General features: G+C 44.2%; 1 protein-coding gene across 1 annotated transcript in view; it reads right to left on the bottom strand.

Moving 5' to 3' along the window:
* Positions 1–24,299, bottom strand: part of CCM2 (CCM2 scaffold protein) — a 399,736-nt gene that overhangs the window by 326,049 nt on the left and 49,388 nt on the right. The window contains exon 2 of the mRNA XM_086940990.1: positions 12,604–12,761. Within this exon, the coding sequence (XP_086797116.1) occupies positions 12,604–12,633 (30 nt within the window). The 5' untranslated portion in view covers positions 12,634–12,761. The remainder of the gene's footprint in view (positions 1–12,603; positions 12,762–24,299) is intronic.

Here is a 24,299-nt window from a genome sequence, read left to right as displayed (position 1 = left end):
CAGCATATGCTGGAGATTTGAGATAAGAGTTAAAGGAATGGTAGCCATAGGGACTTAGACCAGCTGTTCCTCAGATTGAGACTGTTGATCACCGTCACCTTCGTCAGAATCCGAGTCCTGACATTTAATTATTAAGTCAGAGGGACTTTGTGCCGCTCCAAACGTATCCCCTTCTTGTTCTGAGTCAGTATCATGCTCAGAGGTATTGGCAAACATTGGAGAAGGTGGTTGCAGCTCTGGATCAGAGATCTGGTGGCATGGAGCCTTATTGCGACGATGAGAAGATTTTGAAGTCTTCAAAGGCACTAACGGCAGCGAGGCAAAGGAAAGTAGTGCCAATGTCGACGGTGCCGTCGTCGTTAACGTCGACGATACTGACTTGGTCGTCGATGAAGATAGTTTTGGAGAAGTCATCGTCGACGGTACGGCCGTCGACGGAGTCGTCGACAGGGTCACTGTCAACAGGCGATCAGCTGGAGACGAGGTCATCGACGAAGCAACTGTAGACGGATCGGTCGTCGACGCCGGTAGAACCTATGTAAACGGAGTCTTCGTCGACGAGGCTTTGGTCGACGACGACGATTTCTTCGAGACTTTCGTCGACGAGGATTCTTTCTTCTTCGTCGATGAGATGGGAATCGTCGACGGAACTGGCTTAGAAGGCAATGAAACCCTCGTCGACGTGGATGCTGTCGACGAGACCGTAGTCGACGAGGAAAAAGCTGATGTTGTAGTCAGCGTCGTTGTCGAGGATGCAGCAAATGCTGTTCTCGTCGTCGGAACGATCGTCGACGCTCCCGTCGACGGTGAAACTTTAAGAGGCGTGGAAACACCTCGAGAGGCAGCAGAAGACGCCTGAGAGCCAGGCCTCGTGGGCGTAAAGGTGGTAGGGGTGGCCGAAGACGCCCCAGGAGCCAGAGGCATGGCCAACTTCATCTTTTTGAGGAAAGGAGATGAAACATCCTGTAAACTACCACGCTTGGATGCTGCTGAAGAAAGTCCAGAATGAAAACTTTCTGCGTCTGACAGGACTGAATCCTTGTCCTTTAGACGTTGAAGCTAAAGGAGAAGGCGGCCTTCTCTGTCCTTCAGAGTTTTAGTAGAAAAAGTTCTAGAGAACTTGCAGCTGCCAGCCTCATGAACAGGGTATAAACAGTATATACACTTCTGGTGGGGGTCCTTTTCAAAAAGGCGCAGCTTCCCACAAGAAGAGCAAGGTCTAAATAAAGACTTCTTACTTGACATGTTGAGATAAACACTGGAACTAGAAGAGTAGAGGTGAAAACTGAGCAGAGCTCAGGGAGACTCCCTTCACACGACGTGCAGTAGAAAATCTGAGGGCTTGAGCTTCTGAGGAGAAGGTTCTAGAGGGTGCTGGCGCCTGATTGGCTGTAATTTGAACTAACATAATGACACTAATGTGTTACAAGTAGTTTTTTCTCTTGATCATGCTTTCCTATTTAGGAATTGTTTTTAGAGGATTTCAGTTTGTTTTCCTCTTCTTTATCATGTACAATTATATATATATATATATATATATATATATATATATATATATATATATATATATATATATATATATATATATATATATGAGGTACGTAGAGCTCCCAAAGTTAACAAGTGCAGCGAACTTAGCCACTCGAGCAAACAGGAACCAGCGAGACCCAAAGAAGGTGCAATTTTTTCTTTATTGGTTTTTAACCCAGCACCAGTCCGCCATGACGCGTTTCGGCTAGAGATAGCCTTGATCACATGACATCGTCATGAGGGCTGAAAACCCATTTAAAGTGCATCACATGTCATGGAAACTGAAAAAATACTATTAATGTTTCCATGATGTTGCAAATTTTTACATTGCGGCTTAAATGCCGGTATTGCACACATTGTCAATAAATTGATCAAAGATATTGTTAAATTGCAGTAAAATACATTAAATATTAGCAAAGAAAGAAACCTCAGAGAACAAATGCATTCATGAAAGTGCATGGCAACGGCTCTGAAAACTTCTAAAATTGTATAAAAGTTAAAAGCCGGATAAATAATTATATAAAATTATTATATAACCATTAAAATACCATAAAACCACTGTTAACAAGTGCAATTTGAAATGTGCAAAATGCTCTAATTGTAAATCCCCGTTGTCATGGAGTCAAACAATATACAATGATGCCCATGTGGGCCAATACATGGAACCTCCGGTAGAGACTGCAATTGTGCAAATACGCTATTAGTGCAAAACATGTATAATGGCAATAAAGTGCTACCGAGAAAGTGAAGTGTTTGTTAAATCAAAACAAATATATATATATTTAGCATTATTGCTATTTTATTTACCGTGGGACTCCCACTTCGACGACGGGGAATATTCAAGCATGTGAATCTATGAAAGACACCCCTAATACTGGAGAAGCACACTACCCACCCTGCACTCATGTGACACTTCACTCACCTGCCCCCCTCACTGTTCAATCTGCAATCTCACTTAAACAAGCCCATCACTAACCATGCATTCATTAGTCCCACTTTGCACTAACATGCACACCCAAATTCATATGGTCACCTCACTCACCCTACAGTTACTCCACTTACCCTTCTCTCACACTGTTGCATACCTCACTGTGCACTTAGCAGTGTAGCGCCAACGCAGACACCATTGCACCATAGTGCAAGGGTGTCGGCATGCAGGGGAAAGATTGTTTATGTACAGGAGGGGGACCTTCCCGCACATAAACAATCTTTAAATGCCATTTGTCACACTTCCATGTGTGCTGCTTAATGCAGCACACACGGAAATCACAATTTCTTTTTTTTTTTTTTTAAAGATTACAAATACAAGGCATTTTGCTTTTTCCATGTGTGCTGCACAAGGCAGCACACATGGATGAAGCAAAAATGAGGAGAAATAATGCATTTATTCTAGTTTCGCCAGCTTAAGACCAGGGTTTCCCTGTTCCTAATTTTAACGCTGCCTCCCTTTTATGCTGCCCTTGTAAATAGGGCGCAGCATCAAAATCAGTGCCTGTTGCAGTGGAACGCCCACCCCAACACCCACTGCCCACCCTTTCACACTAAGCATAGCATGAAAGGGGGCCTTATTTACAAGGCAGCGTTGCGCCAAGTTAAGTGGCTTAACTCTGCCTTGTAAATAGGGCAATGCCCCTATCGCCACCACAACGTCATAAAAAGTGACAGTGTGGTTTCTATAGGGGGTTGTACATATGCCCCTGAGTATGATGAAACTATGAGTAGCACTATAAGAAAAATTCTATGTTTGCCAGAAAGGTGCCATAGAAAGATGAGGTGCATTGTTGGTGAGTGGTAGTGAGGGAATTCTATGGCAGGACCGGAGGCTCAGATTATGCTAATCTTTCTCTGCTCTTTATTAACATTATTAGCACAGCAGCCTTAGAAAAACTTCAACAAAAATGCTTATGCACCAACACGCAGTAAAGCATTTTCAATAAACACAAACAAAGTCTTTGAACTACGACTCCCATCACACCATCTATGAAAGTCCCAATGAAAGTCCTTCCATTATGTCCATAGGCCTCAGATAGTCAGTCCCATCTCTCTGTTCCTCCTCTTTCTTCGCTGCTCTCGCAGCCAGTTAAGTGTGTTTTTCTTTCTCTCGGAGTTGGGGTTTCTCTGCTTAGGGGGCATTGCTTATTTCATTGTTTGGGGGCTGAGGGGGGGGCTCAGATGTGTTTTACTTCCCTACAGAGCCCCGTTGGAGCCGCGGAAGCGTTTTTTCGCTTCTCTCGCGGCTCGGTTGTCCCTGCTCTGTTGCGGTGCTCAGTCACCCACTAGAGGGCGCTGCTGCGTCTCGCTGGCCCTCAGCGCGGTTTCTGTCAGAGGAGTCGCGCTGAGGAGACCGTTCTTGACGGAGCCTTGTCCTGTGCCACCTCACTGAATGCCGGGTTCCAACTGGGTCTGTAGCCCCCAAATTTTATATTGAACGCCCCGGTGGGGGTCTGTATTGCGGCTAGACCGCGGTGGACGCCTGCGGGCAAGTTTGGCACTCTTGGTTTGGTATTGGTGTGGTGGCGCGCTCTGAGGTGTGCAGGCCCGGTCCCTTGAGGAGGGTTGGCGCGCTGTGGGTTCGAGTGCACCCGATATTAACCAGTCCCTGGTTCCAACACTCTTGCAGTCCTCGGGTCTGCCCATACGTATAGATATAAATATATCTATATTTATATTGTGACTCCCGCGTTTTGTGGGTAGTATCCTGTGTCTCTTCAGGGCTAGCATTATGGATCAGGAACAATATTTTGAGGACGATTCCCAGTCCTATTCCTACCTGAATGATGAGGAATTCTACCAGGCGGTGAACAGCTCTATTTATCGCTGTGTCACCGAGGTGGTAGGGCCTATGAAGGAACGCCTGTCAATGCGCATAGTGCAGGAATGTAATAGATTGGCCCAGGCACATGGAGCTACCCAGGAGCCCACCCCAGGTCCCTCGGGGGAGGGTCCCCCAGCCCCGAAGAAGCCATGCAGGGAGGGGTTGTCGGAAGGGGCCCCAGGGGTGGACAGGGGAGCCTTTGAGCATCTACGTGACGCCTTCTTGGCAAAGGCGACAGACCCCCCCTGAGCGGCCCTCGGCCCCTGCTCCTCAAGAGGTTTCGGAGTTGACGCCTCCTTTCCCGGACGGCGATTGCCCGAACTCAGATGAGGATGGGGAATCGGTGCGCTCTTGGCGACCCTCGAGCTCGGCCGCCGAGTTGCCAAGGGACGACTCAGGTATGCTGGTTCCGGATGAGATCGTTCATCCGCGATCAGCGGGGCCTGGGCCCGTGGCGACAAGGTGGCGACAAGGTGGCGAGCCGATTGCGTAAACCCTTGGAGAAGGAGGCTAGGGGTGCCTGCGTGGGGAGTGTCCTAGACCCACGTTAGAAGGTAAGGTGGCCATGACGCCGGAGTTGGACGCCAAGATGGCGACCTTCCTGGCAAAATTCATGAAGGATCCGCGCAAGGGCATTGACCGTTCCTGGCGGTCATGCCAGGATAAGTTGTTGGACGCGGTCGGACCTATTACGAAGATATTGGACATGGCGGAGGAGGCAAAGGTGACAGGGTCCGCCATCTCCCCTGACGTTATTTCGAATTGGGCGCAAAGGGTGATTATATTTTTAGGAAATGCCAATTGCGCCCTGTCGACCGAACGCCGGAGGTCCCATCTAATTAAACTTGACCCGAAGTTGGGGGACCAAGCCTCTTCGGAGGCTGGGGCAGTAGCCCAAGGGGGCCTTTTCGGAGAGCCATTTATTAAGGAGCTGGGGAAATTTGTCTGCACATTCACTTCCTTAGACAAGGCCCAATCAAGTATCAAACGGGTGTTCCAACAACGTTTCTCCCAAGGGGCCGGTCGTGGTAGGGGCCGCGCGACCGGCCGTGGCGGGCAGAATGCCAGCAATAGAGGGCAAGGCTCCGGACGAGGGCAGTATAGCACCTCGGATAATTTCAACAACTTTTACCCTACGAGAGGGCAACGCTTCGGAGGCAAAGGATACAGAAAGAACTCTGGATCTGCAAATCCCAACGGTGAGTGTCATCCCTGCGAGTCAGGTGCAGATTGGTGGTCGGCTGGCGGCCTTTCAGGCACAATGGGGGGAACTTACGGCGGACGCGTGGGTGTTACAAACCGTCCGGGGATTTCACATAGAGTTTTACGATCAGCCCCACCAAGTGGGTTCCCCAAGACCCATGGTCTTCTCAGTGTCAGATGCGCGATTGATAGACGACAAGGTTTCAGAGCTTCTTCGCAAAGGAACCATTCGTCAATCAACGCGGCATCCCTCTGGGTTTCTCAGCAATTTGTTTTCGGTGGACAAAACCGATGGAGGAAGGCGTCTGGTAATCAACCTCAAGGAATTCAACGGGTGGTTGGTTTATCGACATTTCAAAATGGAGGGGATTAATCTCCTCCGGGATGTCCTCCTTCCGGGGGACTGGATGGTACGGTTGGACCTTAAGGACGCCTACCTTGTGGTCCCCATTCATCCTCCTCCTCGCCGTTTCCTGCAGTTCATCTGGCGGGACCAAGTTTTCGAGTTCACCGCCCTGCCGTTCGGGCTTTCATCGGCCCCATGGTGTTTCACAAAGGTGTTACACCCTGTGGTGGAGTGTCTGCGCGGACGAGGTATTCGGATGATCGTCTACCTGGACGACGTACTGTTGATGGCGCAATGTCCCAGGACGTTGGTTTCCCAGCTTCATCAGACGGTTACTCTGCTTCAAGGACTGGGTTTTGTCATCAACAGCGACAAGTCCGTCCTTGTTCCTTCCCAGAAGATAGTTTTCTTGGGATTTGTCAGACTCAGTCGGGGCTTCTCTCAGCCTTCCTTCGCGGAAGATGTCCAAAATCAAGCACGTTCTGCGACAGACGATATCTCGGTCCCAAACATCCTTACGGCAGATTGCCAGGGTGGTGGGGCTTCTGTCGTCCTCTATCCAGGCGATTTTTCCGGGGCCCCTCCATTACAGGGCGCTTCAGCGTCTCAAAGCGCAGCACCTTCGGAGGGGCATGTCCTACGATCAGTTGGTTCTCCTTTCAGAGGAAGCGAAGGAAGAAATGTCATGGTGGCTCACTCACATGGAGGCTTGGAATGGTCGGGCGATCTTCGGGTCGGCCCCGGACCTAGTTATCGAGTCCGATGCCAGCAGATCCGGTTGGGGGGCACGCTGCGGGACTTTTTCCACAGGCGGCGCCTGGTCGTCAGAAGAACAGAAGCTGCACATCAACTGTTTGGAGCTTCTGGCGGGGTCCTTCGCAATCCGCTGCTGGACCAAAGACTCAGCGAAGTCGTGTGCGCTATTGAAGATGGACAATGTCTCAGCGGTGAGATACGTGAATCACCTGGGAGGGACCCGGTCCCGGGCTCTGGCAAATTTGGCGAAAGAGTTCTGGGATTACTGCCTGTCCCATCACGTATCGGTGACGGCAGAGTACTTACCGTGTCAAGCCATTCAAGTGGCGGACTGGCACTCCAGACACTTGCGAGATTCCAGTCAGTGAAAGTTAGATGTTCGAGTTTTTCAGTGGCTGAACAAACGCTGGGGCCCATTCTCGGTGGACCTGTTTGCGTCTCATTTGGACCATCAGCTCCTGAGATTCTTCAGTTGGAGGCTGGACCCTCTGGCGGAGGCCACGGACGCATTTCTCCAAGATTGGAGCAAGGAGAGTCCTATTGCGTTTCCCACCCTTCTCGATGGTGATAAGGACGGCGGCCCAGGTGCGCCGGCAGAATGTGGAGCTAGTGCTGGTGACGCCGGTGTGAAGATATCAAGTTTGGTTTCCAGTTCTTCTGGAACTTTCTTGGGATTCTCCAATCCTACTCCCCCAGTTTTCTCATCTGTTGCTCAATCCGGATCAGGAGCCGCATCATCTCGTCCTTCAGGGCTCTCTCTGCCTCATGGCATGGAGACTTTCAGGCGACGCTGGTCGCTCCCAGGCCTTTCGCGATCGGCTGAAGGACTCTTGTCCAAGGCCTGGGCGATCAGTACAGCGAAGCGCTACAAATCTGCTTGGTCTAAGTGGGTGCGCTGGTGTCTTCGGCGGGACTTGGATCCCGTGGTCACAGGAATTGTTCCCATCTTGAATTTCTTGGCGGAGTTGGCCATAGACGGGTTTGCCTACCGAACAATTAACGCTATGCGTTCAGCGATCTCGGCAGCACATCACCCGATCGATGGCACTCCGGTTGGAGAGCACCCTTTTGTGTGCAGACATTTACGTGGGATCCGGTTGTCTTTACCTCCGGAGCCTAGATATTCGGTTCTTTGGGACGTGAATGTGGTTCTGAACCTTTTTTTGTCTTGGCAGCATAATAGGTACCTGTCCTTGAAGGAAATTTCGGCCAAGCTGGCTATGCTTTTATGTCTAATCTCTTGTCGCAGAGTGTCCGATGTGCGTGCGTTCGACATCTCAGCGAGGGTTTTTTCCCCTGACGGGGTTTCTTTTACGATTGGAAGACGCACAAAATCGGCTTCTCGAACGATTTCATACCCGGCCTTTGTGGACACTCCGAAATTGTGCGTGGTCCAATGCCTGAAGGCTTATGAGGACATGACCTTGGATATTCGCCCGCCGGGTGAACAGCAATTGTTGATTGCCTTAAGAAAACCACACCATGCAGTCTCTTCCCCCACCATATTAGAAAGAAAGAGTTCTCCCAGTTAATTTGAGGTCCAGAGGGGGGAGAGACAAATGACCACAGGATACGCTCATCACCATGAACCTTAACAACATTGATCAATGCAATACATTTCTGTCTTAAAGAAAACTCGTAAACCTGGTTACTTACTGACATACGGGCGGGTGTCACTCGCCGACGGCCTGGGTGGGATAATCCTCGCCTCCGTGTCCTTAATAGAATTGAAACTTACCGTTACGTAAGCTAGGCAAATTTCGATTCTATGGCAGGACCGGAGGCTCAGATTATGCTAGTTCAAAGCTTACTTACCACCAAATGAGCAATATCCGCCACTGGTTTGAAGTAAAACCTCTTAAAGGTGGAGTCCGAGGACCAGTCCGCGGCCCGCATAAAATCCTCCAAACAAGCCCCCACACAGAACGCCTTCGAGGCCATTGCCCCCTTGGCTGAGTGGGCTCCAAAACGCTTGGTATCTATACCTGCCTCCTGCATGACCCAGCGCACCCACCTGGCTATGGTGGGGGAAGACAAATCAGGCAAAAAGATACTAGAACCTCTGTGGGGACCTATATTACTTTTGACATTGAATGAATCTCAAACATTTATAAGAAAGATGCCAGAAAGGAAACTACAAAATATTATCAAAACATATATATTTTTATTGATCTTTTTTGTTTTCTAAGATGAATGTTTTTAGGAACATTTTTAAGACTGTGCATATCATTTTGTTATCATAAGAAAATTCATCACTTTTACATACATTTTTTCTTTTTGTAACATACATAAACAAAAAAGCGTGCCCTCTCATAAAAGTTAATCCTAACATTCATACACACATACTCACAATCCAATCATACTGTTTCTATTTGTTTAAAAAACATACCTATCAACATAAACACAGGGTCTAAATCATACAAGACACAAGACTAACATTAATGGCAACTCTAAGGTGTGCTATATAGGATGGTGTGGGGATCTAGATGGTACAGTTCTGCTAGTTAGGATGGAATTCACTAGTTCGTATCCGAGACAATAGGTGTTGGGCCGACGTACGTTTCGGTGAGTGTCACCTTCCTCAGGGCCATAGACAACATATACAGGAATAAGACATAGGTGATACTAGAGAGATCGAGGGCACAATACAATTTTCTATGATGTGGATGGTCTCAGCATAGTTTGTATTGTGGAGCGGATGCTGGGCATTCTTTTTGAGGCATAGGCTTAATTCCAAAAATGAGATCTCTTTAGTTTTCTTAGATGGAGATCCTTATAGTTGGGAACCTCTGTATTTCTCTGATCAATGGTATCTAAATCTTCAGTGTTAAAAATCAGCCAGCCTCTTTTTTCTTTTTTCTAATATTCAAAGTCTGGCGCCGCAATCAGGGATTCCAACGACTCAGCCTGGTATGAAGCATATTTGCGACGTATTATGAGGAGTTTCAATATAACCTTTTGTGCAGTTAGCTGTAGTCGCGACCGGGGGTTCTTCAGGAAGATTTGTATGAATGTTAGGATTAACTTTTATGAGAGGGCACGCTTTTTTGTTTATGTATGTTACAAAAAGAAAAAATGTATGTAAAAGTGATGAATGTTCTTATGATAACAAAATGATATGCACAGTCTTAAAAATGTTCCTAAAAACATTCATCTTAGAAAACAAAAAAGATCAATAAAAATATATATGTTTTGATAATATTTTGTAGTTTCCTTTCTGGCATCTTTCTTATAAATGTTTGAGATTCATTCAATGTCAAAAGTAATATAGGTCCCCACAGAGGTTCTAGTATCTTTTTGCCTGATTTGTCTTCCCCCACCATAGCCAGGTGGGTGCGCTGGGTCATGCAGGAGGCAGGTATTGATACCAAGCGTTTTGGAGCCCACTCAGCCAAGGGGGCAATGGCCTCGAAGGCGTTCTGTGTGGGGGCTCGTTTGGAGGATTTTATGCGGGCCGCGGACTGGTCCTCGGACTCCACCTTTAAGAGGTTTTACTTCAAACCAGTGGCGGATATTGCTCATTTGGTGGTAAGTAAGCTTTGAACTAGCATAATCTGAGCCTCCGGTCCTGCCATAGAATCGAAATTTGCCTAGCTTACATAACGGTAAGTTTCAATTCTATTAAGGACACGGAGGCGAGGATTATCCCACCCAGGCCGTCGGCGAGCGACACCCGCCCGTATGTCAGTAAGTAACCAGGTTTACGAGTTTTCTTTAAGACAGAAATGTATTGCATTGATCAATGTTGTTAAGGTTCATGGTGATGAGCGTATCCTGTGGTTTCGTTTCATCGCTTACGCTGTCTTGTTTTTTCTGCCAGGAAATGACGGTGGCAAGCAAGAACAGTAGGATGGATGCGTGATTTCGCGCGAAGAAAGAGGAGGAACAGAGAGATGGGACTGACTATCTGAGGCCTATGGACATAATGGAAGGACTATCATTGGGACTGTCCTAGATGGTGTGATGGGAGTCGTAGTTCAAAGACTTTGTTTGTGTTTATTGAAAATGCTTTACTGCGTGTTGGTGCATAAGCATTTTTGTTGAAGTTTTTCTAAGGCTGCTGTGCTAACAATGTTAATAAAGAGCGGAGAAAGATTAGCATAATCCTCGCCTCCGTGACCTTAATAGAATTGAAACTTACTGTTACGTAAGCTAGGCAAATTTCGATTCATGGAGAAGGAGGATACACTCATTGTTTTGAACATTATTTGCCGGATATGGCCCGGGATATGCAGGTGGCGGTTGATTATGTAGTGTACCAGATTCCAGAAATTTCTGTCATGTGGTGGTGGGGGGGGGGGGAGCTGACATTTAAAAAAATTCAGCTGGGGGGGCTCAACCTTCAAAAGTTTGAAGACCTCTGTTCTAAGGAGAGTACTGTAGTTCTACCATCGTGTCTCAAATGATCTGTTGGCTTTAAAAAATGCCAATTAAAAGAAGAGACAAAATGTCCCTTCCAGCTAGAATCCCGGGCAGATTGCTATAAATGAAGAATACACCACACAAATTCAGTTTGGCTGTGAGGAGTTTTAGGATTAAATCAATACCTACAAGCTAAAATCACTCAGTGCTGTGAGACAAAGTAAAAAAGGTAAGCTTCACTTCGAATGATGAATGCCACACATTTATATAGTGCAATACATTTGTGCAAATGATATCTTACCCCAAGGGAGAATCAACTTTTCTATGACACACGACTGCTTTACAGGCTCTCTCTACCAAGGTTCCACTGTCTTAAAATCAGTAGGCGAGGGAAGGGACAGGCTGGCATGGGAGCACGACATGGGCACATTATATCAGATGAGACATGGCGGTATTATTGCACACAGAATCGATCCCAAGAGATCAGTCGTTGGGAAAGGGGTGGGGAGGGGACAACTGTTTTTATTTTATTTTTGTACTCCACATAACAATTTTAACTAATCAAAGATAATAATAATAATAATAATAATATTTAAACTAAATGTGACAAGAACAGAGTTGCAAAAAGAGAATGCAACAAATCCTGTAGTTGTCGCTGAACACCAGGCCAACCAAGAACAGGATGGGTGTAGCAGGAGGAAGGGCAGCACAGAGTCTCCTTGGACCCTTTGAAAACAGGGGGAAAGAGCAACCTTCCTAGATACATTGCCCAACACAGCCTGGTTCCTTCTAGACAAAATTTAGACTAATACTAATAATATTTAAACTAAATGTGACAAGAACAGAGTTGCAAAAAGAGAATGCAACAAATCCTGTAGTTGTCGCTGAACACCAGGCCAACCAAGAACAGGATGGGTGTAGCAGGAGGAAGGGCAGCACAGAGTCTCCTTGGACCCTTTGAAAACAGGGGGAAAGAGCAACCTTCCTAGATACATTGCCCAACACAGCCTGGTTCCTTCTAGACAAAATTTAGACTAATACATGAAAACAAAAAAGTAAAGTGTTGAGTTCTTTCCAAATGGTCATACGATTGGGGTCCACATGGGTATGTAGAAGTCTCGTCTCATGACTTATCTTCATATTGGACTTGTAGTAACACGAGGTTGTCAATCTAATCATAATTTGTGTAAGGCAAATTCAATTGAATTTTTTGACGAAGTAAATTGGGTAGCAAAAAAACAGTTTCTGAAAAAAAATGCAATACCATTCTAAAAAGAAAGCATTTCAACCTACAAACGGCGCAGTGTTACTTGCTGCGTTCGGATAACAGACAGACCACTGCAGCTTAAACATAATACATTTATGTGATAGTTAACAAACCATCTTCTAAGCATTAGCAAGACACCACATAAAGACATCCCATCAAGAATGCACAAAACTTGCAGAGTTCGGATTATGTCAAATTCTAGACATGTCGGCAACCAGCATTTTTAAAGTTTGCCTGTATGTTCTAATTATTTTCTTTCAGAAGCCCCTGATTGACCAGTGGACTTTTACCAATCTTTTTTTACAGAAGAACGCTCAAACTTACCTTTTTTGCTTTCTTTGCATCATCTTCCATGTCTCACCTCTGCAGTCTCCTCCCCAGGATCTCTGGAAGAGCTGCCGCCCCTGCTGCTCCAGAGGACATCCCTGCAACTGGGCTGTCACTGTGTCACTTCTGATGACATCACTGCAACTCCCCAAGACCTAAACAAGATCACCATAGCAGATGGTCAAGGGACACACCATAGCAACGCATCCGCACACCACTCAAGTGCAATTCATTGTTTACTCTGCATCTATTCTTGATGTTGAAATGACTAACCAATTCAACCTTCCAGTAAAGTCAATCCTCCATTACATGATGCCATCTAGAAGCTCTGCCTTACCAATGATGTCACTGAAACATCACCCGGATTGTTATATTGCTATCAACTAATGCCCCAGTTCCATCAAGGTTGCTACAATTCTGGAACAACAGACAAACATTTAGCTGCAACCTCAGCGTCCTCCATATGTAAAGAATAAAAAAGTATATTCAGAATTACTGTAACCTCAGAGTGTTAATCTGGACTACTGTGCTGCAGCAGCACCAGTGTGCTTTCCCTGCCCATGATGACAAGTTCAGAAGCCTTTGCTTTTGCTTGCCTATAACAAGAATATACTCTTGTAACTTCCACTGTATTGTAGCTTCACAATAACCCATAAATCCTTGCCCTGTCGAACGAGGCACTCTAACACAGAAAGCTCCATGCTGTACATTATTTTAGCACATAATCCCTGCCTTTGATGTCAGTTTCATCCCAGAACATTCGCCATGACCATGAAGGTACTTAAAACTCAAAATGCTCATCCTGTCCTCGATTTTAATAATCATTTTTTTGTAGCAGTGGTAAGAAGTCACCCCACCACCCTCATCATTGCCATATCATTGCAACACATGAATAATCATCATATCCACGAATCTAGTAGCCCTAGAACAAGAACACACCTTTCACATGATTTCAGTAACATTAGATATTACAGTGACACCACTATACAGCCATAAGTAAACCATGTCAATGTGACCGATGCTATGGGTTCACCATTTTACGTAAGCTCAGAGACCTTGCTTGCCCTTGCTACTCTAATGTCAGGACCTTTACCATACAATTCTAATCGCAAATCCCCTGCCAGTGATGACTAGAAGCAGAGAAGCCCCACCCTGACCTACTGCCTTTGTATCCCCAGAACTCCTGTCTTCTGGAGATCGCTGTAACCTCAGACCATTGCACTGCTGTTGATTTTGCTGCTACCCATTAGCAGCAAAATAGTGTCGTAAAGCAAATGCCTCAAGGACAGAGTTCTGCCAACTTGGAATCGAATGGTTTCATTGCCATTTACGTAGCCAGTGTCATACCACCACCGTTTCCCCTTAGCCAACGACACCTTGGGGATTAATGTGACAAAATTCACACAATATTATAGCATCTCCTTTAGCCAGGAATGTTGCCGTGTTTCTTTTGGCCAATGACTGTCCATCATGGGCAATAATGTCACTGTATCCCCTGAAGTCACTTTACTCCCTCTGTCTTAATATACTTCAATATTCCTATATGCATGTACCACTGCAGGGTGTGAAATTCTTTTCACCTGAAGGCAAGGGTACATAGTTTTGTGGTCAGGGTGAACAATTTTCCCGGTCTCTTTCCAGCTGGATTAGTAGATTTTATCTAAACACAGGATACTCCCATTACGGACATCATATGTCTAGAGCAAATAATCCCTAAACACACCTTCATTACACATAATTAAACAATTAACGGCCTGCTTCTGGTGATACAGACGTAATCTTCCGCCTCTCAATTCAGACCCTAAACATCCAATTGACTTTGCCTCTATTACTGACAGAGCCCATAGGCGGGCCATTTCTTGTGATCTGTTATTTGTAAGGTATTTTTACAGGACACATTCAGCCATTAGTATGGCCTTGCAGCGCCATCAGGGCCCAATAACTTCACAAAATCTTTTTGAAGATGCCGACATATTCCAGGCCCGGGTGGGTTCTTGATAAATAGTATATTTGGGGTTCTGCTTTTATTTTATTTGCAATAGGGGTTCTTTAATAATAGGCAGGTTATTGAGTTTAAAGGAAGTGGTTTGAAGTCTTGTCAAAAGATCGATAAAATCGGAGCCCTGCTTTCTGTTGCATGTGTAATTAACAAAGTTATCTTAGACTTGGCTTGCTGTCACTGTTCAAAAGACACAGCTTAAATCAATGAACCTATTTCTCCTCATTACTCTACAATTAAGTGTTTGACAATGGCAGGCCATGACTCGTATTTATTCTGGTGAGCCAGCTTATAATGGAGGTCCTAGCAGCCCACCATAGGCTCTGAAAATCTCATGTCAAACTTAATTTGGCAAGAACACGCAGCATTGCCTACATAAAGTATCTTTAAAAGAGCGTGCCTAGATGTAACAAGAAAATATTGGCAACTTGAAAAAGATCAAACCTGACATGTTTTACTAACCTAGCATGTAATTTTTAAACAATTTTAAATACCATTTCGTAATGACAAAATGTAGAAGAAGATCTTGCGGGGTTCATCTACTTGAAAAACAAATATTTAATTACCTATAAAACACTTAAAAGCTCATAGTTTAGCAAAACAAGGGAATTGAAGCTCAACTAAAAAAAAAAAATTTTTTTTAAAAAAGGATTCAGCCAAGATGACATCATTTGGTAAAGCAGAGAACCTCAAACTGTGGTCTGTTTCTTTAAGCCCTGATTACACATTTAGTCCCTGGATTACAAGCTGTCTATGTTTACTCATAGAAACGTTTTGAAAAATGAACAATGTAAAATATTTTTCCTCTGCCAGAGCAAGTCACAAGACCCTTCCTCCGAAACGTAGGTAAGAAAGCGAGCCAAGGCATAATAAGAACAGAAGCATATCCAGAACTCGTCTACAAGCAGAACTTCGGACTAAAGAGAAGTCTCACATGCCCAGAGCCTTATCGCAATCAAATGCTGACCTAAACAACTTGTTCATAGAAAAAGAAATGCCACATGTGGCAGGAGGTCTTTTCTTCATATACTGGACCAGAAGTTATCAAGTAGTATTCCTTTTGAGTACAGCTATCAACCACTCTGGTACCAGGGCTAGCAATACTATTGCACTTTGTGACTAACCAAGTTACTGACTTCGGGCGCTTAACTCTCCAGAGATAGCGAAGACAAGCAATCAAGACTTACACTATGAAGCGTTGGTGACAGAAGCTCAGATAACGCATGACAGAGGAAAAAAACACTCAAACTCAATATCCAGCCCCTGATTGATCTTACAAAATAAACTGGACTTTAAATTCCAAATAATACAAGCAGTTAAAATACGATAGATATTGAAAACTAGATGGAGCTAATACCATTGGCAGTGCTTCGAATCATGGACCACGATGACAATGATTTACAAGTCACAAACAGTTCAGGATCTCTTGGTGGTTTTGATGTTCGTCGGTAAATTCCAATAAAGCTCATTTCCAAACACACAATAGTCAGAACCACCACAAGTGCGAACAATAATAACAAAAGCAAACTTCTGGTCCATTCTCCAAGGAGTATGCCCGGAGTGACTGTAAAGACACGATCTGGTGACTAAGAAGGGTTTGACTAAGGTGAAGAGGAAAGGGGCGATTGCCAGTTGGGTGGCATGTTTATGAATCATAGAAGATTTCCTGGACACCTTTTTGGGTTTATAAAATAAATCTGATTTTGAGAAAAAGATGACACATGTGCATTTCTGTGATCAGTGTTGCCTGCCCGACAAAATGTATAGGAGTACGATACCATGCAAACATGTCTTCTGCTAAAACTGTGCAATCCAGCAGGAGACAAAAGGGGACCAAGTTTTGCCCTGGAATCGCTGAAGGGTTTAGTCACCCTCTAATCCAGCGGTTGCTAAACTCCTATATACTTAAAAGTTTACTGGGCACTTCTGATCAAAGACTTCTTACTGTACCAAAGATCAAGAAGTGGTGGCTTACCTTGCACCATAGCTCTGGAACTCCCTGCCCCCAGCACTGTGATCGATTAGAGAAAACTGCAAATTCAGGAAATCCCTCAAAACATACCTTTTTGAATTACCAGCTTTTGTCTCGGTGACTATGTGACAGACTTGATCCACAGCGCTGGGAGGCCCATCGGGTAGCCATGCAATTTACAAATCCTTAGCATACATAGCATGATCTGACCCCCAATCGTAGTTTATGCATTTTTTTTTTTTTACAAACACGGACCCTATGACCAGTTTTATCCTATGAAGCAGTCCTCAGGTCGGGCTACTTCAGGATTCCACGGTTTTACACAAAATGTTGACTAACTAGGTCAAACTACTAGACAAAATAAGACAGTGCAGCAATCTCAGTACGTCAGGCCTTCAATTTAAAATCGTCTCTGGCTTTAGGTTGAACATCAGTCTATTCAGTGGACTAAAGCCCCAGTTGCTGAGCTGGCAATTTAAAAATAGCAAAAACCTTACTGCCAAAAATCTAGGACAACGCTTTCAGGTTGTTAAGAGTCTTGTATCCTTGTCGATTATGCCAGGGTATGATAACTGTTATCCAGCCACATAACAGTTCATGGTTTTCAGAGACCACTGAAATGGGGTCAGGTGAAGTATTGGGATAAGCAAGCCTACACCCACCGGGATCCCCATCTTTAGGAGACGATATTTCAAACACTACAGGTTGCAGTCACAATCCCAGTGATAGAGCCTCCCATGGAACCCAAAAACTTTCCCAAATTTCACATGGAACTTGTGAATTAAGGTTAGGGACCAGATGCTAACTAAAATGATTATATCACAAAAACAGCAAACTAGGGAGATGGCTCAAACTGTTCCAAAATCAGGACTTCAGGCTTCCAGTAAGGAAAAAAAGTCTGATGTAAGTTTGTAAAGGCTCCAAGCACCCAGGTCTCCCTGGGATGAGAACGTGCATCAAAATGGTACCTGGAATATCAACAGCTGAATCAGGATGTTGGGGGTGGGGGGGTGCAGGGGGAGTCTATTGCCAGCATGACAACCCAGAGGACTGCAGGAACAGCCCACCACAACACCCCACGATTGCAAGGAAGACTGTGCCACTACTTGCAGGGTGAAACATCTTGTCCCCATAATTTTAACCAAGGCAGACAGAGCCACTTTCCTTCCAAGCCTTACACACAACTGCTAGTGGCATCTGCATGTGTGAGGGAGTAGGTATTAGGGTCAAAGATGATGGAAAGATAACGTTCTGGGGCCTCATTAGTACTGCAGCTGACCGCTGTGCTTCTGCTGATTGTTCACACTGGCTTGATGTCTCTTATTGCTGTGACACCACGGTCTGGTGGCAAGACCTCGGGAGACCGCGGTGCCTTACAACCATACCAGGGCTCAATGCAACGCTTGTCGATAGGCTGTTTCTGAAGTACTCAACAATGAGCGAGAGCCAATCACACTAAAGCTCTTAGGACCAGACTCACCGCATGTGAACAAACGTGGGACTGGACCTTAAAGCTTTTCAGAACTCTCTACTTACGACCTTTTAATAATAGTAATGCTTATTTCGGAGGAAAATACCAATCAAGAATATAGAAACAATTCCCGGAAACAAAATTATTGTAGTACATAAAACCTACTTCTAATAAGTTAGTAAAATGTAATAAAAAGTTAAAATCAGAAAATACATTAATAAAAAAAATCCATCCAAAAGTCTGATATACAAGTTCTTAACCTGCATCTCAAGCACCAAACGGAGTGTAAATATTTAGACACAGCAACAACTATTAACTCATTATTGTCAGTTCTTAATATCCTTAAAGCTTGTTCAAACTCTTACATCCATATTCCTGCAGTTGGGAATCATCAATTTCCTTCTGATGTGATAGTATAGTGCGCAATAAGTCTAGAATACATCCTACAGGAAGGACAAATTTCAAAGCAGTCCGTATTTCCTCGGCATCTGCTATGGAAACTATTGGGAGGCAGTATTTCAATTCAAAATTTCATAACGTTCGCACTTTAGTTGGTTCTATTTGATCTAACAACATTTAGAACATTATTAAATGTTTAAGTCAAAAAACCCTCTCTGTCTAAGAAATCAATTTCAAATCGAATCACCAATGTTAATTTAAATACACCCACTATCCAGTTTCAAGAATAGCAGTTGTTCCTGGAAATGGACTCAGGGTTGCTGTAGTTACATTTAGCCTCCATTTTAGTTTTCCCTTTTAACTTAGCATCTTATTAAGATGATGGTTTGAATATGTTTTTCACTTCCACCAGAATGTCATGCATGCATGCATTTATTTTTGTTAGAAACTGATGTTCTATAGTTCACAATGTTAATTCCAGGAACACACATATTAGAATGCGATGTCCGTGCATTTATATGTCCTCATAGGAGATGACTCTTTTTTCCAGACTAAGTAAAATTGTTACTCTGCGACTCTAGCAGAATGCAATAAGACTGGTGTTTTATTATTTAAACCGTGCTCACGTGGAAGTCGGTGAGAAGCAGTTTACACCGGAGTCATCATGAATGCTGCAGAGAGCTATGAATGAGATTCAGCTCCACAGGCTGGACATTCATCCTAAGAAGGAAGATAGCTAAGAAAGCAGAGATGTGTGCAGCACCTCTCAGGTGGTGGTCATTCATTAATCCACTGAGTCCGGCTTAGATCATTAGATAATTGCAACTGGGTCTCGCAGAAGGATACTTCCATTATGCTCTTGTTAGAGTAGGAGCATGGTTGACAGAAAAGAGTAGCATTGGAACAATTAACATGGTTAAATTGTGTATGTGTTTTCACCATTCTAATAAAGCTTATATCAACTATGTGCTTCATCTGTTTAATAATCCCAGTTCATGATTTATTTACAAGGATTAGATCTTTTCAATACATAGTTGAAAATGTATTATTTTTTTTCTTCTTTGTAAAACTGTGAGCATGCAAAAGTGACAAATGAAAGGGTTGGATCGGTTTCCATGACATCCCTGGGAATCAGAGTAGTCATGTTTAAGGTTACCAAGAGCATATGTAACTCTGGCGGTTTAGGAGTTTAGATGTGATACTGTGAGCTAGCCTAACTAACATTTACTGATGATAGGAGTAGACTCAAGTCTCTATATTGTGAAGTTTTGTTGACCTAATATACAATACTACTAAGTTTGTACGAACCGTGTAACATGGCACCACCAACTCTCTAGGTTTTGCACCTATTTAATGGTTCTTCGAAGTAGTGTTCTTTTGTGCGCCCAAAGCTCCTTTATTGCCATAATAAGGGGGGGTGATAAGGATTTATCCTCCTCGGTTTAATAGGAGGCAACTATTTATTTCTGTAGGTTAATCAAGCTTGGTCTTCTAGCAGGACTGTCCCGTATAGTCTTTCCTTTCTTTGAATTCCATTCATTAAATATGGTGCAAGCGGTTGTTGTCCCTATTAATTGCAGACAAATAGTAACTAATCATGGACGAGATACGGGCACGCCAATGGCAGTAGAGAGGTTACCTTAGTGATTGAGGCTCACTAAGCATAAAAATTAGAACATTTTTATTTCTGAGTCACCTTTCCAGAAGTCAATGCAAATTCACTAATATTTCACACATGTGATAAAGCTGTTGTTCCAGTGGACTATAGACCTTATGAGTATTTAGAAATACTATTAACCAGGAACATCACAATTGGTTCCAAGGCATCCTTCCACAAGCAGTTCAAAACACAAGATTCAGCCCTCTCAGTAACGAAGGGGCTACATGGCCAGTCTTAGCAGGCTATTCGCCTTTCAAATATACAAATGCATTAAACTTGCGAGAGACACTTGCTCTCTTGAACCACTTGATCAGATTGTATTGACAAATGATGCAGTCCATTATGCATACATTAACTATGCCTCAGCAAGGGCTACTCTTGTTGCACAGGCGCAGTTAGCTATGCCTCCAATTAGTCTAGTTACTATTAATGCCATTATGGGTAAAATCCGAGTCAAAGGTGATGAAACTGAATTTTGGATAGCACAAAAAACAAATCAGCTTAAGGCAGTTTTTTCTCATACAGGACCCCAAGACACATTTGGAATTCTCACTATGTGTCTTCCACTTGGTATGGTTTCCTTAGTTAAGGAGTGTAATACATAGGTTACTGTATTTGCTTGCCTCTGCACCATTACACACGAAATTCCTTCAATTGCTGTTTTGCGGGAAGGGCTTAAACAGATTCAACTGAAGATGGAGCAGCCCCTGCCCTGGATTTGGATATTAAACTAATTGGCAACTTTACCACAGTATCCTCGATTATTTTAAGGAATATAAGGGGGAGGCAGCTTCTTTTCTGATACGCTAATGGCACACTGTAATTCCCGCTGTGGATCAGGAATGCAAGCTACCTAAAATAATTTCTGAAACCTATAAATTTATAGGTCGAAATAGTTTGGGAACCAGGCCTAATAAGCCTCAACTCAAAGGCAAGTCAGTAGCTAAAAATGCCAAGCAGACACCCGAGTTGATTAAAAAAAAACACTGGGATCAAAATAAAGAAAAGACTAGAGCTAAAACATGGACTGGATCTACGCAACAGGAGTCTTCCAAAAAACGGTTTAATATACATGATGTGATAAAATTAAGCAACCTGATAGGTATCAGTATTCTGATACACATCAGTCTCGTTCCTTGCAGGACTCTCCTGACAAACGGTCAGAGAGAGGTGGTTGAGGCAATTGCGAACAGGAGTAGTATGTGAAACCAAAGACGAACTAACAGTGCTCTTCTGACATCAGTATAAAAAAGTAAGAAACTTTCACAACAAAAAGCGCTATTTAAAGAGAAGAAATTAGTAGGAATTTTTTATTACAAATGCCACCAATACTCAAAACTCTTCTTCAGAAGAAAACATGGGCAAGTACTCTTCTCAACAGAGTTTCTGGTGGCGAGACCAACTGATGAATATGTGCAAGTTGAAACTCCAGATCAGCAGTTTAACCCTCCAGACCAAATTTATGAAGTTGAAGCTGTCTTTCAATAAATAAAGGACTTCCGAGATAAACACATAAATAAGTCTTAAAACAGTCTGCCACAGACGAAGTGAAGGTGCAACCAGAAGCTTCCGGCTGGATTCTTAAAGCTGGGGATCGAGTCAGAGAAAATACTGCTGGTAAAAAAAAAAGAGTTTGACCCATCCTATTGTACACCTGTGCCTGTCCTTGCAAATCAAGGTACTCGAACTGTGATTTTGCCAGCGCTTGAAAAGTCTCAATTGATTAAAATCGCGCTACACCATGTGGCTGATCCTCCACTGATAGGCCACAAGGGTTTCTGGGTAGTTACCGGTCACCTCCTGCAAGAGATCTGTATACAAGCAATCAATAGTCATAATCTTGCTACTCCACGGCTGAGGACATCAAATGATGAACTTTCTGTCATCTAGACTGATGACGGAAACCCCCGGTGTGTTTCTGACGAGCGTCTGCCGTTTTTTACTGGTGCTCCTTGTTATGTATTACTGACTCACTTTGGGGACTTCTACATGCTCTCCTTCACTTGATGGGTGAATGCAGGGGACCTGCGTCTGGGCATACCCGGCGCATTTACGGCAAGTAAGCAAAAGATACACAGATGATGGACGGAATGCAGAACAAATCAAACATTCACCCCTCAGTCAATGGATCTGGGTTAAATCGGTTCTTTTGCCCACCATGCCTCCCGAGTTTGGACCGTGCCATATGCAAATCAGTCTTGACTCTGTGCCTCATGGGACCAGTCCAGCCCGAACTGCCAATCCAGGTCCTCCCTGGACCTGAAACAAGCATCCTGGGACCGGTTTTGGGGCATCACCCTTCATCAGCGAGGCTAGCTTGAATCGAGCGACACAGTGAGCCCGGGCGGGACCCACGTCTGGTCATACCTGGCGCCCTTAGGGAGAGGAAGCAAGATACACAAATGATGGCCGGAATGCAGAACAAATCAAACATTGACTGATGATGGAAAAACCCGGTGTGTTTCTGACGAGGGTTTGCCGTTTTATGCAGGCAGGAAGCTTCCGGCACACCTGTGCCCGTCTGCTGGCTGTGCCGGCGCAAGGTACTTATTTCGGCCGCGCCTCCCTCACTGCACTCCTCCAAGCTGGCGGAGACAGGGGTAGGTCACCAGCAACCTAGCCGCTACTGAACCGGGAGTACCCTAGTAACTGACACACTACGGGGACGCCTCTTGGCACTCCCGTGCTCTTTTCCTACACCGGTATTATACCACTTGGAAACCCTGATGCTTTAAACAACTGTATGATGTAAATTAATGCCAATTTAGGACATTAATAATATTTACGTACCCTCTGCCAGTCTTTCAAAGGAGCTAGTGAGCAGCCCAAATTGGGTGTGTTATTGCTGCAAATTAACCACGGTGGTTGTTTATCCACTACATTTATTTCAGCCCTTAGATGTACCACCTGTTTGCCACACTGTTTCTTCCTTTCCACAGCGCTGGCCACTTATGAGTTCTACTAACCACCTGAGCATGTAACCTATGCATGATGTCTCCCCAGAGGCTTTTTTTTAATGTTGTTCCTTATGATTTATGTTGTTTTAATTTCCATTTTATGTTTTAGGTCGGTCTGTTAATAAGGCACTTCTTTGCTAGGTTACTTTAGTGTTTGGTTTACACTTGACACTAACTCTGGAACCAACCACTTTGTAGATAGTAGACGTTTGGTCCTTAAGAATTTATCACGTGTCCCTCCTGACACACTGGGCAAGAAACTTGTCAAACTCTATTCCGTAGCCACCACTGTCCACTACCTCAGTGGAGACACATCTTTCTGATTTTAATTTGGACCAGTGGACTCGCTGATTAAATTTGATTTGGAGTACTACTGTGCCTTCTCTGCACATTTCATTCACATTCTGCAACCACAGCGACACTATGAGGCCCTATACCCACACTGCACCTAAAGGCTTGGGACGAAAAGATCTCCGATAAAGAGCTCCTCATAGGGTGCCCGTCAGGCATCGCAGCGCCGGCCTGACAAGGAGCATGCCTGGTCTATGATGAAGAATGACACCCAGCCGGGTTTGTGAGGCCCTCAAATCCCAAAGTGGGAGACACCATGTCTCCACCGTAGGGTTAGTGTGTTAGACCGACTAGGCCTCTCCTTCTTCTACTCTCTCTAAAAGGAACTGCTTACCATAGTTGCTTCCATTTTAATTATTTATGCAAAGCTTGTTTTTTCTTTTTTCACAAGAGATGCATAAACGAGAACAAAGAGGCCTTTGTTAGTCTAGGCGAATGTAGAATTAGTTTGGGTCACTCCATGGTTTGTTAAGAGATTACACTCCATGGAGTTTGTAATGCATCAATGGCCAACTTAGCATGTTATTTGAAAGGGATTCCTGTACAATTGATCAAAAATAAATTTTTGCTGCTTTCTAATGGAAGCTATTTCATTTTGAATGATCAAGGTTGTTGCAGTATGAAGCTAGGTATCCCTTATGTGTTACCTGTTTCCAAGATTGTAACTTACTGTATGTATATGTTATATCCTACCACACGTACTGCTAGCGAAATAACTTTGTGGTTCAAGGTCCCGGTAGATAAAATAACCTTTCAAACAATAAGGATTTAGTTTGCTCAATCAATCAAAGAGATGTGGCTCTAAAATAATCCAGCGAAACTTTTGATCTTCAAATAAAATGTTCCTTGTCAGAGGTGCATTCTGGTGAGCTAGCGCACTGTAT

The sequence above is a fragment of the Lissotriton vulgaris genome, chromosome 10 (assembly GCF_964263255.1).
Source record: "Lissotriton vulgaris chromosome 10, aLisVul1.2, whole genome shotgun sequence".
NCBI classification, from domain to species: Eukaryota; Metazoa; Chordata; class Amphibia; order Caudata; family Salamandridae; genus Lissotriton; species Lissotriton vulgaris.
Note: the sequence above shows the minus strand (reverse complement) of the source record. Positions and strands in the feature narration are given on the sequence as shown.